Genomic DNA, 17,132 nt, shown 5'->3' on the forward strand with positions numbered 1-17,132 from the left:
GGAGCGCTATGACACCTGGGAGTAACGATACATGATGCGACAAGTCCTAGATGAGCTGTAGATCATTCTTCACAAAGCCGATCTAGTGACTGCCGAGCCCTGCACGGAAAGTAAATGAGACGACTCTCAAACTGTCATCATTAGGACTATCTCCGTGAAGTTCGGGAAGCCTTCTGTTACTGCTGAAATGTGAGACTTTCTCACTTCTGTGGAAGGATTTATATTGGAAATATGTTTAATAATTTAGCCAGGCAAGAATTCTGCAACCATATGGAAGGGGAAGGCAAGCAGCAAGCGTAAAAACAAACTCATTAGTGTTCTAATTAAAGCAGAATATTTTCCGCCATTTATATGACCTAGAATTTTGTAACATTAATTTCCATCATAGCAAGACATGGACCTTCGAACTCATTCAGGGTTCATATCTACAATTTTTAGTAATTTTCCAGGGTCCAAAACTATTTCTCTTCACGAAGTAACTAATAAGTTCTGAGAAAGCAATTATTTATTTCGGCACTACACAGTAGATTTTTATTTTTATTTTTTTATATTGTGGTCCTTTATCAAACTGGTCTAAAGTAGAACTGGCTTAGTTGCCCAGAGCAGCCAATCAAATTCCACCTTTCATTTTCCAAAAGAGCTGTCAAAAATGAAAAGTAGAATCTGATTGGCTGCTGTGGGCAACTAAATTGGTTCAACTTTATTAAAACATCATTTTTCTCAGTAAGGGCTCTTTCACACTTGCGTTGTTGTGTTCCGGCATAGAGTTCCGTCGTCGGGGCTCTATGCCGGAAGAATCCTGATCAGTTTTATCCTAATGCATTCTGAATGGAGAGAAATCCGTTCAGGATGTCTTCAGTTCCGGACCGGAACGTTTTTTTGGCCGGAGAAAATACCGCAGCATGCTGCGCTTTTTGCTCCGGACAAAAATCCTGAACACTTGCCGCAAGGCCGGATCCGGAATTAATGCCCATTGAAAGGCATTGATCCGGATCCGGCCTTAAGCTAAACGTTGTTTCGGCGCATTACCGGATCTGACGTTTAGCTTTTTCTGAATGGTTACCATGGCTGCCGGGACGCTAAAGTCCTGTTTGCCATGGTAAAATGTAGTGGGGAGCGGGGGAGCAGTATACTTACCGTCCGTGCGGCTCCTGGGGCGCTTCAGAGTGACGTCAGGGCGCCCCACGCGCATGGGTGACGTGATCGCATGGATCACGTTATCCATGAGCATGGGGCGCTCTGACGTCATTCTGGAGCGCCCCGGGAGCCGCACGGACGGTAAGTATACTGCTCCCCCGCTCCCCACTACTACTACGGCAACCAGGACTTTAATAGCGTCCTGGGTGCCATAGTAACACTGAACGCATTTTGAAGACGGATCAGTCTTCAAATGCTTTCAGTTCACTTGCGGTGTTATGGATCCAGCGGGCACTTCCGGCAAATGGAGTACACGACGGATCCAGACAACGCAAGTGTGAAAGAGGCCTAATGTGGGCAAATATGAACATGGGACCAACACAAACTCCTTCAGCTGCCAAGCACACATGTAACAGGTCAGCCAGTGTCATAGGTACAAATCTGCTGACAGTTGCCCTTTAAGCGCCTGCCTTTTCCAGCGCTGCTGTTCCGGTGCTCACCTCCAGTTTCTGTTTGAGCTTGCAATCAGTACTTTTAGATGCTAAACCCCACATTGTGCGCCACCGCTTCGAGGGAGAGTAGTCTCGCTGCTTCCGCCTTTCTTCGCCTCCTGTTACGCATAGGAAAGAAACTTGTCTGGAGGCGGGAGCGGCAGACTCATCTTCCTCGCAGCTCTAGTACGTGCTCTGAGGGCTCTTTCACACGAGTGGATGCCGTGCGGGGAATCCGCTGCGTGAAAGAGAGCCAAGCCCCGCTCCGGACAGCAGAGACACGGAGCAGTAACATGATTGATAATGCTCCGTGCCTCTCTGTGATCTTTTTACTACAAAATAACGGTGACAACTTTATCTCACCATGATTTTGTAGTAAAAAGGTCACAGAGAGGCACGGAGCATTATCAGTCATGTTACTGCTCCGTGTCTCTGCTGTCCGGAGCGGGGCTTGGCTCTCTTTCACACAGCGGATTACTCTCACGGCATCCGTTCGTGTGAAAGAGCCCTAAAGGTAGTGACTGCCATCGCAGAAGAGACCGCTTAAATCAGGGGGGCTATCACTACGCTGAGGACAGCATAGTACAGGTGACAGGTCCCCTTTAAAGACTAGATCCTCTGCCTCACCTTTTCATGCTTTGAATCTCCATACAGAGTTGCGTAAAGTTGCACAGATTTAGCTTTACTGTCATTGCACTGATGTTAAGTTATTTCATATCTTCGGCTCATTTATATCCACAGCTGCTATAAAACTTGTGCTGACTGACCTTGGAAACAGGCGACAATATAGCATCGCTCCGCTGTCAGACGTGTGACCTAGTAGCTAAGCGGTAAATGTCATTGGGGTTCCCACAATACCCTGCTCGAAGGGCTGGCCGAGCCGGCAGACATTTCTACCATGATCTATTACTTAATGATCTTATTATTTCAAGCAGAGGTCGCAATAACGCCTGTACAAGCTTCAAAGACACGTGTTCAGGCGATTTTTACTCCTTAAAAAAAAGTCTAAGGCGTACCAATATGCCTTAGACTTGTCCCTGTCTTTCATTAGCGCAGTGAGCGCAGTGGACAGCGTGGGCAGCGCAGCGATGCTGCCTGTGCCTGAAATGACCAATAACAAAGCTCCTTACATCAAGGAGCTTTGTTATTGGTCGGTTTGAGTGGGCAGCCGGACCATTCGGCACACCGCTCTGAAGTGAGGAGGAAGAGTCCTGCAGTGGTGCGAGATTCTCACCAGGTGGCGCCTGGAGGGGTAAGCGATCTTGGGCTGCGGGTCACTTCCTCCATGTGCTCATGGCGTCCTCTCCAGTGAAGACCGTGCGCCCAAACTCCATAGTAACCAGATACTAACAGACTCTTCCCTATATGCCTGAGCACGCTTGCCCAGGTCGGATGAATAAAATGATCGGGTCCGTGCTAGGCCAGTCGGGCACAGCGCATGTTGACATGGAGATTGGGGGGACTCTGATGGTGATGTGTTGGGGTGGACTGAGTTTGGGCGCACGTTCTTTACTGGAGAGGACACTGCGAGCACATGGAGAAAGTGACCCGCAGCCCGACCGTCCAGAACTTTATAAAGTGAATGTGACTATTGGACTAGTAGCTTGTCATCACATGGACGACTTTTATGATTGGCGAGCACATTAAATGAATTTATCGTAATCAGACGGCACAATTTGTGATTGGTACAATCCTTCTGGCATCTAAGAGGGCTTACATTTTTAGGGAGACTCCAGAAAAACCAAGGTGGGGTTGGCAAATAGGCAATAGATTGTCCCAGATATAGGCTCAGCCATTTTGCCCCCCTTAGGTCTCATGTACACGACTGTATCCATTTTGAGGTCTGCTAATCACGGATCCACAAAATATGGACATATTGTGCTCAGTCTTCTGAGAGATGCATTTAAAATGGTCAAAATTTGTTATTTCTGCATGGAAGACATTATAGAGAAGACTGATAATGGTTTCCTTGCAGAAATAGCGACATCTTAACATTATTAAGGCCTATGTATTATAGAACAGCAAATTTCGTCCTCCTCCTCGGCTAAAAATACTCCTCAAAAAATGGTACAAGGAGTATTTTTTTACTCTTCCGGGAAAAAATGTAGTGCAACCTCTGGATTCAAAGTCTGCAGAAAGTGAGTGCAGTGACGTCACTGTTCGTCATTTTTCTTTTTCTTGTTACTATATTTGCTATTTCTTTTATGTTACTTCCATCCTCAGTATCTTGTAAGTATTTCCTCCCTATAACTTTATCTCTAAAGAGGCAGAAATGGGTTTTGGCGTGGAACAAGCTGATTTAATCTGTTTTTAGATTGAAATCGCAAACCATCACACTCTGACTCGCTGACTCGTCAAATATTCCAAAAATCTGACGAATGAATGGTAATGCAGAGAAATAGAAAATGCTGTAGAGTTTAGTGGCCCTTTTTCATGAGCAGATTATAGGGCTGGGTTTCCTACGGACGTTCCTGATTGCCCTATGCAGAGGTGCTACTAATCGCTCTATGAACAAGAAAGCACATCAGTTGAAAGCATAGTTAAAGGGGTTCTGCAGTTTTTTTTAACCATCAGCATCTGATCGGCGGCGGTCCGACACCCGGGACCCTCACCGATTAGCTGTTTGAGAAGGCAGCGGCGCTCCAGCAGCACCGCGGCCTTCTCACTGTTTACCGCCGGCCCAGTGACGTCACGACTAGTAGCACTGGCCTGGGCGCGGCTAAGCTCTGTTCACTTGAATGGAGCTTAGCCCCGCCCATGCCAGTTGATACAAGTCGTGACGTCACTGGGCCAGCAGTAAACAGTGAGAAGGCCGCGGCGCTACTGGAGCGCCGCTGCCTTCTCAAACAGCTAATCGGTGAGGGTCCCGGGTGTCGAACCGCCGCCGATCAGATGCTGATGATCTATCCAGAGGATAGATCATCAGTTAAAACAAACTGTAGAACCCCTTTAATGTAGACTCCAAAATCATCACTACTGGAAGCCCTCGTTAAGGTGCTCTTGACTGGCCGATGCAAGGCAATCACCTTTAATTTCCTGATCATGAGCGGAGGTGATAGCTGCAGCAGTCATCTACTCTGCATGGAGTAGTGATTGCTCATCCCCATACACAATAATTGTTTCTGGGCGGCAGACCACAGTTTGTACGGTACAATGTGATGCCCAGAAACAATGAGTCTAGGGACAAAGCAATTGTTACTATCTGCAGAGTAGATGATTACTGCAGCTATAACCTCCGCTCGTGATCAGGCATTTAAAGTTCATTGCCTTGCATCGATATGCAAAAGCACCTTAACGGGGATGTCCAGATAGTATTTTTCCGTTTATTCTCCACAAACCGTACCATTCTTGTCCAGGGGCTGTGTCTGGTATTCTTACTCATCCCCATTCAAGTGAGCCTTAAAACGGTTGTCTCATTTCAGCAAATGGCATTCATTGTGCAGAGAGTTAATACAAGGCACTTCCTAATGTATTGTGATTGTCCATATTGCCTCCTTTGCCGGCTGGATTCATTTCTCCATCACATTATGCACTGCTCGTATCCAGGGGTTATGACCACCCTGCAATCCAGTGGTGGCCATGCTTGCATTCTATAGGAAAAAGCGCCAGTCTCTCTGGTGGCTGAGACTGCGGGAGCATGCATGTGCAGCAACTCCCATCCCGGCTATCTCGTATCTATCTCATAACCCCTGGAAACGAGCAGTGTATAATGTGATGGAAAACTGTTATACAGTGTAGAGCGCTGTGCTTGTTATAGTATGAAGAGGCCGTGGGGCTTGTCCAAGCACCGTGACCTCTACAAACAGCTAATCAGCAGAGGTGCTGACAGTGTTGTCTCCACCAGACTGACATTGATGACCTATTTACTGAGGACCCGTCACCATTACGGACTTCTATGTTTCGGTAAACACTTGTGTTTCCTATAAGAAAAATGCTGGCACATCTTCTCTAAGTGCTCTGCATTGTGCTGTTCCTCTGTTATTCCTCCTATATATTTATGAAAAATCAACGCCTGGGTGTTGGCATTCCCCTTGTTTAAGGGGCATGTCCCTACAGAGTCTAACCCTGACAGCACCAGTTGGACAGTGTGTGTAGGGACATGCCCATTTGACAAGGGGAATGGTAATGGTCAGTTGTCACCATATGTAGATTGTAAGCTCTATTGCGGGCACGGTCCTCTCCTCCTTAGTCTGTTAAGTTTCTTGTTTATTGTAATTTTATTTTTATATTATGTATGTGTAGCCCCCTCTTGATGAAACGGGACGGATCCGTTATGCAGCCCATAGACTTCTATTATGACGGAACGCCTCTAAAGGCATTCTATTATGCGTTCTGTCATAGAATTGCGTTATGGTCCGTGGTAACGGACTCCATAACCCAATTCACCTTTTACCAGTTAACGAAGCGTGAACGAAATTCATAACTGGAAATTTGCTCATCTCTAGTTCTGATGCAAACGAACCTAAGGTACAGGCACAATCCACCATTGACTGCCCTGACCATGTTTACGGTCACAATTCGTTTGTTCTTTGTTTCTTATCCGCTATCGCAGGGATGCTCAGCCTGCGGCCCTCCAGCTGTTGTAAAACTACAACTCCCACGATGCCCTTCTGTAGGATGATAGCTGTAGGTTGTCAGAGAATGATGGGAGTTGGTTTTGCAACAGCTGGAGGGCTGCAGGTTGAGCATGCCTGCGCTATCGGCATCTATATTGTTAGCAGGCCTTACCGGTGATGTATCCATTGTGATGGCGCTTTATCTATTTATTATAGGACGCTAATCTCCTTGATGGCAGTTCATTCAGTCCACTGATGCTGGCCTCTCCATCATCCATGATAAACCAGGTTAAGTTTGAGGATGAACCTGAAGTCAAGGACCTCTTCATTACAGTCGATGAGCCTGAAAGTCATATTACTGCCATTGAAACTTTTATTACCTACAGGATTGCTACGAAGGTCTGTATTAACTTCTAGAATTTCTTGGTTGCTTGTGGAAAATATAAAAGGAATCTAAAATCACTTTCGTGTATTCTTATTCCTAGGATAATAGCAATACGCACCTTGCATTATATACCATGTGTTTGTATGGATTATCAAAATGTTTTGTTGTTGCTCGACTTAAAGGCTGTGGGCATTTTTTATGATTGCATTTTACTTATTTTGCTCTACAAATTTTTTTTGTAATTGGTCTTTATTTAAAAATGTTTCTGAGATGCAAGAGTTAAATATCAATGTGCTTACATGCTGTCACTTAGCGTTTTCTTTGAATCCAGTCATCTGACTGCTCATGTGTAGCTCTCATCTCTGATCTCCTGACCTTATAAACACTTACTTTAGACATATATTCTTTTCAGTTTGATAAGAATTGAGCTATGATCAGTGTTAATGAGGTCAGGAGGTCTGAGATAAGATCTACATATGAGCCTTCAGATGACTGGAAGTAACGGCTTGCAAAAACTGACTGATTTTAACTCTTGTATCTCAGAAAAAGCTGAGTATTTTCAATAAAGACATATTGAATAATGATTTTTAGCCCAAAATGAGTAAAATGCAACCATAAAAAAATTCTCCGAAAGTTTCCATAGCATTTTGGTTATTATTGGGTTCTTCATGCCGTGGTGGAAGACTTAAAACTAATGAAAATCATTAATGAACAATTTCACATGGGCAACCAAACAAGAATATAACATTTCCTCTACTCTTCTTCCCTTACTTTATCACGTTATTTACAGAGGAAATATCACCTCTTCTGATACGTCTATTTTAGTAAATACCTTTTGTGTCTTTTTCTTAAAGGGGTTTTCCGGGAATTAAGAAAATGAGAATACTTCAATATTACTTTATTCTAAGTATATTCTCAAATACCTTTCATTATTTATAATGGCTCGTTTTGTTGGGGGAGCAATCATCAGGGGAAACAAAATGGCCGCTGTCCCATTAGTTCACACAAAATCTGTCCTGATCACACATGAGGACAAGTTACTTCACAACACTGAGGTAAAGAGCTGCCTCATCCTCCTCTCTGCTCTGCTTGTCAGGGATTATGATCCTGAATACAGATAAGATCTTCAGCTGAATCTCTGGGGAATTTAGTTCATGAGGAGACATGAAGTACAGAGAGGACGGACAGGACAGGCTGTGGTAATGGAGACTACAAGTGCTGCGGCTCATTAGCCACTCCTCACCCCCCTCTCATGTCTCTTCATCATCTCCATTCTCACAGAGATTCACCTGTATTCAGAATCATTATCCCTGACAAGCAGAGCAGAGAGGAGGATGAGGCAGCTCTTTATCTCAGTGTTGTGAACTAACTTGTCCTCCTGTGTGATTAGGACAGATTCTGTGTGTACTGATAGGACGGCAGCCATTTTATTTCTCTTAATGATTGCTCCCCAGACAAAAGAAGCCATTCTTTAATGAAAGATATTTGTAAATATATTTATAATAAAGTAATATTTAAGTAATTCATAATTATTATTTTTTTATTCCTGAAGAACCCCTTTATAGTCGTGTTCCAGAATTTTAAAACCTATGTTTGATCCCGAGCTATTAGGGTGCATTGTTTAATGGACGGAGCTGGTTACTGCTGATCTGCTCCCATTCACTTCAACAGTAGCGGTAGGTCAGTAACCAGCGCTGTCCACTACACGGTGGACAGAGCTGTGAGTTCTGGTGCTGACTTCCAGCACTGTGGCTGATCAGTAGAGAAGGGGGTGTGGGATGCCTGACTTCTGCCGAACAGGTATTGATAGCGTACCCTGAGGGTAGGCCATCAATATTGAAATCCTGGAATACCTCTTTAAAGGGAACTTGTTACTGCCAAAATGCCCCCTAAACCGGTTTCTAACAATGTCCTTTTCTGATTTGTCCCGCGGGCAAGATCGCAGGAAAGCAACTTTTATTCTGCTGTGTGCCGTGTGCAACTGAGCTTGAAGTAAAGATGGCAATGGCCTGGTAGCGGTGCATGCACAATTGCTGATCCGATAGCAGCAGAGCCGCAGCTGTCCGGCCCTGTCAATCAAGCGGCAGGGAAAGCCCCTCTCTGCTCCAGAACTCTTATAGATCAATTTGTTTGCCCCAGAATGATTTCATAGGGAATGAAAGCATCTCCTTAAGGGTCCATTCACATGTCCGCATCCGCTCCACAATATCGGGAACGGGTGCGGACCCATTCATTCTCTATGGGGCCGGAAGAGAAGCGGAGAGAACACTATGAACCTCCGGGCCGCGGCTCCACAAAATAAATAGAACATGTGCTATTCTTGTCCGCAATACACTACGGACGTGTGAATGGACCCTATAGGGGCTTTCCAAGTTTTTTTTTTAATTTTTACTGATGACCTGTCCCCTGGGTGGGGGTCCGACAACTGGGGCTGTTTGAGAAGGCACCAGCGCTCACAGTAGTGCTATGGCCATATCACTGAGCACAGAGCCGTACATTGTATAGCGCCTGTGCTTGGTATCCGGCTCAGCCCCATTTACTTCTAAGTGGCTGAGCTGCACCTAGGCCACATGACAGATAGAAGTGATGTCACACGGCCTATGAAAAGCTGGAGAAGTCCGTGCCATGATCAGACACTGAGGTCATCAGTATCTGATCGGACCCCCACAGATCAGATGCTGGTGACCTCAGTGAAAAACACTTGGAAAACCCCTTTAAAATAGATATGTCAGTAGAGAGATGAAAGGAGACCACTGACCTGAAATATGTCCATGTAATACCAACAATTGTACAGTTCTTTTAGGCCACCTGCAGGGAGTGGTAGGACTTTTCATGGGCAGCTAGGTACAGTACAGACCAAAAGTTTGGACACACCTTCTCATTCAAAGAGTTTTCTTTATTTTCATGACTATGAAGGCATCAAAACTATGAATTAACACATGTGGAATTATATACATAACAAACAAGTGTGAAACAACTGAAAATATGTCATATTCTAGGTTCTTCAAAGTAGCCACCTTTTGCTTTGATTACTGCTTTGCACACTCTTGGCATTCTCTTGATGAGCTTCAAGAGGTAGTCCCCTGAAATGGTCTTCCAACAGTCTTGAAGGAGTTCCCAGAGATGCTTAGCACTTGTTGGCCCTTTTGCCTTCACTCTGCGGTCCAGCTCACCCCAAGCCATCTCGATTGGGTTCAGGTCCGGTGACTGTGGAGGCCAGGTCATCTGGCGCAGCACCCAATCACTCTCCTTCATGGTCAAATAGCCCTTACTTTCAAAGTTTTCCCAATTTTTCGGCTGACTGACTGACCTTAATTTTTTAAAGTAATGATGGCCACTCATTTTTCTTTACTTAGCTGCTTTTTTCTTGCCATAATACAAATTCTAACAGTCTATTCAGTAGGACTATCAGCTGTGTATCCACCTGACTTCTCCTCAACGCCACTGATGGTCCCAACCCCATTTATAAGGCAAAAAATCCCACTTATTAAACCTGACAGGGGACACCTGTGAAGTGAAAACCATTTCAGGGGACTACCACATGCCAAGAGTGTGCAAAGCAGTAATCAAAGCAAAAGGTGGCTACTTTGAAGAACCTAGAATATGACATATTTTCAGTTGTTTCACACTTGTTTGTTATGTATATAATTCCACATGTGTTAATTCATAGTTTTGATGCCTTCAGTGTGAATCTACAATTTTCATAGTCATGAAAATAAAGAAAACTCTTTGAATGAGAAGGTGTGTCCAAACTTTTAGTCTGTACTGTATGTAAGAAGACTTATAATTCAGGATGAATTTACAAAACGCAGTGTTGTGCTCCATTACAAGGATGGATTATTACAGGTGAAATCCTCTGAGGTATTTTATTATTTTTATTAATACATCATTGTATTTTTCCCTCAATAACAATCTAGCTCCTTTGCAGCATTAATGAGTCAAAACTAGATTTTCTTTGACCCTTAACACACCTCCCCCGGGTCGGCTCTGCAGAAATAGTTGTAGAAGGTATATGCAAAGTTGGACCTACTGTACGGTATAATAAGAAAAACCTGCTCACTGTAGATCCCTGCAGATGCACAGCCGCAGTATGAACGCCATGACTCGACAGCACGCTCCTGAGTTTTACTCCTTGATCTATATTGTTTGCTGCAGTGATCGATTTATTAAGTATTAATTGTTCTATTTCCAGACAACTCGCAGTGAGTTTGACTCTAGTGAATTCGAAGTTAGGAGACGTTATCAGGATTTCTTGTGGCTAAAAAGCAGACTTGAAGAGGCCCATCCAACTTTAATAATTCCGGTAAGTTCTGTGCGGTTGACGGTATGGTGGCACACTGAGACCCTGGTATAGTGTAGGGGAGAGCCTCCCCATAATCAATGCGTCCAGTAAAGAATAGGTCTGTAATACAACTTGGAATTACTTTTCTTCGTAAGAAAGACAAATTGAAAAAATCCTTATGGCCCTTTTCACACGAGTGATTTTTTTTTTTTTCACGCATCAGTTCTGCGTTGCGTGAGAATCACAGCATGTTCTATATTCTGCTTTTTAAGACCTGGCCCCATAGAAGTGAACGGGGCTTTAGTGAAAAACAAATTGCATCCAGATATAATCCGGGTGCAATGCATTTTTCACTGATGGTTGCTAGGAGATGTGAGGGTGGGTTCACATCAGCGTTATGTATTCTGTTAATGCTTTCCATTATAACATGGTTCAGCTCTGTCACAGTTCAGGGGGTGTGCCCTTTCTCAGGGGTCATGTCCTTCTGCTTCAGCGCTGTCACAGTTCAGGGGGGGGCTTTCTCAGGGGTCATGTCCTTCTGCTTCAGCTCTGTCTGTCACCGTTCGGGGGTGTGCCCTTTCTCGGGGTCATGTCCTTCTGCTTCAGCTCTGTCTGTCACCGTTCGGGGGTGTGCCCTTTCTCGGGGTCATGTCCTTCTGCTTCAGCTCTGTCTGTCACAGTTCAAGGGCCTTCTGCTTCAGCTCTGTCTGTCACCGTTCGGGGGTGTGCCCTTTCTCGGGGTCATGTCCTTCTGCTTCAGCTCTGTCACAGTTCAAGGGGGGGGCCCTTTCTCAGGGGTCATGTCCTTCTGCTTCAGCTCTGTCTGTCACAGTTCAGGGGGTGTGCCCTTTTTTCCCTGTAACTGTCACAGCATCTGTAACGTGCAACCAGCTTGGTAGGTGGACTTACACCTTACTATACATATTAAACAGCAGGGGGCGCCATTATAATGAAGTAAAGAGAATATTTCACATCTAGGGCTGGAACATACAAAAGTGAATCATTTTTGATGCGACATTATATTAAAATGGCACTTAATGGTGGCACAACCCCAGGTTATGTACAATATTCAAATTCTTCTCCCTTTAAAACAATGAAATCACAGTTCTGACAGTCACCCGCCAGTAGGTATATGTGTAATAGGGACAGTATATATCAAAAGGAGAATTCACAGATTACCACCCTAATAAAACCTAGCCTTTAATCAATGTATAGTAAAAAGTAACCCTCAATTATAGACCTACACAAGAAATAATAAACCAAAAAAAAAAAAAAAAGGATTTCATCTTCTCCACGTAAATAGGAGAGGCTGTTCCGCAGGTACAGGTGTGGGTAATATGATGGGAGAACCATCCCTGATATTGACCCTACAAAACAGAACACCCGCCCCGATAGGGGCGATCCCGTGTTCAGGAACCTCCTATACGCCCTTGGATGGCCCAGAAAAGAAGGGTTGTGGGTTACTTTTTACTATACATTGATTAAAGGCTTTGTTTTATTAGGGTGGTAATCTGTGTATTCCCCTTTAAAACAATGTCAACTTCCAATACAAAATGATGTGGTTTGAAAGCAGGCAGCATTTGGCCGGCCTCGTTCATGATTATTTCAAGCTCTGGTTTTCAGAAGTTTTGCCTGAGGATATTGGCACGCGGAAATATAATGATATTCCTTGGGCGACATTGCGGCATCTCTAAGACATTGCTGCTGTATAGTCTGAAAAGTAAGACCTTGATCATTAGTAAATGGCTTGTGTGTTGATAAGGTCTCGCTGCTTATGTTTCTCTTCCCAAGCCTTTACCAGAGAAATTCATAGTCAAAGGAATGGTGGAAAGGTTCAATGACGATTTCATCGAGACTCGGAGAAAGGCGCTGCATAAATTTTTGAACAGAATAGCTGATCATCCCACATTAACCTTTAATGAAGACTTCAAGATTTTCCTCACCGCTCAAGCCTGGGTAAGAGTTCTGTAATAGTTTTAAAAACTTTTTTAGTCTTCATCATTACTCCTTTTAATGGGATATGTTTTATTTCTGCACAAGCGGTTTCCCCGTATGAATTTTAATCTTTAAACACTTCTTTCAAGGAAACTGAAATCCTATTTTAATTTTTATTTTTTTATGAAAAGAATGTGACTTTTCATTTAATGCCCTTCCACAAAACTAGAAGCTGAGACTTTGTGACCGTGTTGGCAATCAAGTCCTATTGATGGTGGATTTAAAGGGATTGTCTTAGAATAAGGGTCCATTCACACAACAGAATTGCGGACGTGTGAATGGGCCCTAACCCTTGTATATTGTATAGCTGATATGTGTACGTAGGCCGTGTGACTTTGTTTCAAGGCGAGCTCAAAAGGCTAACGAGAAATGAGGACTGCAACACCAAAAGCAATGGGGGGAAAAAGTTACTTTATTCTGGATAATATGCAAATATGCTCAAGTGATGATTAAATATGGATTAGCTTCAACCCTAAGGCTACTTTCACACTAGCGTTTTTACTGGATCCGGCAGGGTTCAGCAAAAAACACTTCCGTTACTGATAATACAACCGTCTGCATCCGTTATGAACGGATCCGGTTGTATTATCTTTTAAATCGCCAAGACGGATCCGTCATGAACTCCATTGAAAGTCAATGGAGGACAGATCAGTTTTCTATTGTGTCAGAGAAACGTCCCCATTGACTTGCATTGTGGGTCATGACGGATCCGTCTTGCTCCGCATCCCAGGACGGAAAGAAAACTGCAGCTTGTTGCGGTTTGCTCTTCGGTATGAGAACGCAACCAAACAGAACGGAATGCATTTTGGAGCACACCGTTCTGATGGGTTACGTTTTGTCCCCATTTTCCGGTATTGAGATCAGTCATAGGGACGCTAGTTTGAAAGTAGCCTTGGATGAAGAGTAGCCCAAGAGTTGCATCTGAAGTTCCTTGATGGTAGCGAACCCACCAGACGTCTGAATCCAAATGCTGCTTGATGACGCACCTTAGAAAACATCATTACCCCCCCTTCCCCTCTTGTATACCTAGACTTCTGTATTAGCAGAACTCACCCCTTCAAAACCCGGGACTCCTTAGGGTCCTGGTAAACGGGTGCAGAAAACTGGGAGTTGAGTTCCCATAGAGATGTAGGGTGCATGTTCGTCTGCTGCTCCATACTAACTCCTCGTGCTCGTGAGTAAGAAAGAGGGACGTTGGACCTCCATAGTAGTGACATACAGTAGTAAGTGCCTTGTATTAAATTTGCCTCCATGATAAATGCCATTTACTGACAAGAGGCAACCCCTTTAATGTTGGCCAAATCTGACGATTTCGGCAGGGCAAGCCTACTGTGCGATATGTATGAGGGTATCCTAAAGCTCTCCCATCCGTTGATGTCAGGGGAAATGAGTATCGGGCATTTTGAATTTTATATGCCCGATCCTTTTGTTCTCAGTGGAGATAAATCGTCACCAATGCTGTCCGTTCATTCGGAACACATGCATTCTCTGCCAAGCATGCATGTGTATGGGGGGGCAGGAGATTGAGCCTTCAGCTGACAACTATTGAAGGTGTATGACCACCTTTTTATATTCCTGAATGATGACTTTTTTTCCCTTCACTTCCAGGAGCTGACATCTCACAAAAAACAAGGTCCTGGATTGTTCAGCAGAATGGGGCAGACAATCAAAGCTGTAGCGTCTTCTGTAAGGGGAGTTAAAAATCGCCCTGATGAGTTTATGGAATTGGGAGAATATATGGAAGCTTTTGGGCAGAAAATATCTGTATTAGACAAAGTATCACAAAGAATTATTAAAGAAGAAAAAGGTATTTGCTATTTTATTACTTAGAGAGGTATTCCGGTAATTTGACGTTATGCCCCACCCACAGGAGAGGGGATAGGTATTTGGTTGGTGGGGTCCTACTGCTGGGCTAACCAGGGGCGGAATGGGAAATTAAAGTGGCCCTGAAAAAAATAAAGAAAGGGGCCCTATTTTGTAGTTTGGCCCAAATTGACAGAAGGCAGGGTCAGCACAAATACGAAAGGCCAGCAATACCGTATTGCAGTACATTATACCACCCCAGCAGAGGCAAATACCACAGTGCATCACAAAATACTGCCCCAGCAGCACAAAATGGCTCCCCAAAAACTGCCCCAATGTGGTTGTCGGCGCCAGCTGCCATGTTCTGTTCTCCTATACCAGTTGCCTCAGGGTGGCAATTCAGCGGTCAGGAGGGGTGCGTCAGATCATTACTAACCATGGCTAGTGGCCATGAGGAGGGCTTCGGCCTACTGGGAACTTTCCCTGTAGGTATTTATGGCCAGTCCGCCCCTGCCTCAAACTGTAGACTAAGCAGATTGTAAATCAACTCTCATGGAGTCCAACTGCTGGGACCACCACTGATTCCTAGAGCAGGGAACCCTGTGCTCCATACCTCTCAACTGCAAGACCATGGAAGTTTGAATGACGCAGCCATCGGGCATGTACCCTCGTGCTCCATTCAGTTTCTATAGTACTAAAGGAAACTGTGCTCCATTCGCCAGTTTGCTAGCTGGGGTCTCTCCTGAAGAAAGGGGGCAGTAAGATTGCCCCATTCTGGCGATCAGAGCGCTTTCCATCTGTTTGATCTCCACCTATTCAATTGCTACTTTGTAGACCATTTAACAATGGAACATATTGACCATTTTATGTTCTACTATTATTCTAAATGTCATCTTTGACTCCATAGATTATTATGAGGAGATGAAAGAATATGGCCCTATCTACACTTTATGGTCGGCTTCTGAAGAGGACCTGGTAGACCCTCTGAGAGGGATGGCGGGCTCCATAGACAAGTGCTCCAAGGTCACCGAAGTCTTGAATTCTAAGCTCTCCAACGATCTGATTCCAATTATTCATGAATATGTTCTATACAGTGAAACCCTTTCTGTAAGTACTGCTTTGCTTTGGACGGTTTATGTTACACAAGGGATTGCACTGAATCAATGGCGGTAACATGATTAGCAGATTAAGCTTGTGACTTGGAGGTTTTAGTAGCGTTCCTTTCCTGATAAATATTTCAATGCTTCTAGCTATTGTATGACTGTTAAAGTGAACCTGTCAGTATGAATTATAATATCTGAAGTAGTGGTACATGAAGAATGCCCCATGTATCATCAGCCTACAATTTTAGACTTTTTTTTTTAGTAGTTATTATAATTGTCATATTGACTTTTTGCTATAAAGATCAGGCTGCGATTTGTGGTACCCTAGCCATTTATACAGATCAGTGGCCCCTCGTAGACACAGGATGGTCACTGAATGGGTATATTTAAAAAAAAAAAAAAAAAAACATTTTGGGGTCATTTATGATCAGAAACATGCCTACTTCTGCCGCAGATTGTGGCCCAAAGGTCATTTGCGTGGCAGTCTGCGACTTTTCCCCACTCACGCCAGGTCTAAAATAGTGGGTAGAGGAAGGGGACCAGCGGGCAGGCCCGTCTGATTCATCATTTTCTACGCCTGTTTTAGGTGTACAGAATGTTCTAAATGTAAGCCAGCTAGAAAGCTGTCTTACATTTAGACCGGCGCTGGATATGAGGCCGGCGCCTCTATATAACTTCAGCGGATCCACCGCCAGCGCAGGGACTTATTAAGACCAGCGTCTAAAACACCGGTCTTAATAAATGACCCCTTTTGTCTTTCAGTCTGTGTATTTTTTACACTATAACCATGAAGTTGATCATAAAAAAAGTGATGAGAACATCAATTTTTATATAAATTCACCAGTAAAAGTTAGAATTTAGTTGAGATTGCCACTTTTTTCTGTTACGCGTTTAAAGGGTTTGTTCCACGATAACTAACGTTTTCCCTCCACAGGATAGAGGATAACTGTTTAACTAGTAGATGTCAGACCACATGTCGGCTGCTCCATTCAACTCTTTGCTGTAGGTAGCAGAGTGTGAACACTTGTTATCTCTGGCAGTCTTGTAGAGTAGAATGAGCCGCAAATACGCATGCTGTTCCATTCAAGCCCGGAGACTCGTGTTGTCATGATCGGCAGAGACCCCATCAGTCCGACCCCCACCGATCAGACATTTATCCCATAATCCCTTTAATACAAATATCTAGTTTGCTTATGATGTGGCTGCAACTTACTATAAAAATAATAATTTAAAGGGGTTCTGCAGTTTTTTTTTAAACTGATGATCTATCCTCTGGATAGATCATCGGCATCTGATCGGTGGGGTTCCGACACCTGGGACCCCGGCTGATCAGCTGTTTGAGAAGGCAGCGGCGCTGCAGCAGCACCGCAGCCTTCTCAC

The 17,132-nt window shown here is 44.2% G+C and overlaps 1 protein-coding gene across 1 annotated transcript in view; it reads left to right on the forward strand.

The window, feature by feature from the left end:
• The window catches only part of SNX7 (sorting nexin 7), a 95,966-nt gene that overhangs the window by 30,499 nt on the left and 48,335 nt on the right, over positions 1–17,132 (forward strand). Inside the window, exons 2-6 of the mRNA XM_040406797.1 lie at positions 6,401–6,583; positions 10,762–10,872; positions 12,643–12,807; positions 14,455–14,653; positions 15,557–15,756. Coding sequence (XP_040262731.1) covers positions 6,401–6,583; positions 10,762–10,872; positions 12,643–12,807; positions 14,455–14,653; positions 15,557–15,756 — 858 coding nt within the window. The remainder of the gene's footprint in view (positions 1–6,400; positions 6,584–10,761; positions 10,873–12,642; positions 12,808–14,454; positions 14,654–15,556; positions 15,757–17,132) is intronic.

This window comes from Bufo bufo, chromosome 9, assembly GCF_905171765.1.
Source record: "Bufo bufo chromosome 9, aBufBuf1.1, whole genome shotgun sequence".
NCBI classification, from domain to species: Eukaryota; Metazoa; Chordata; class Amphibia; order Anura; family Bufonidae; genus Bufo; species Bufo bufo.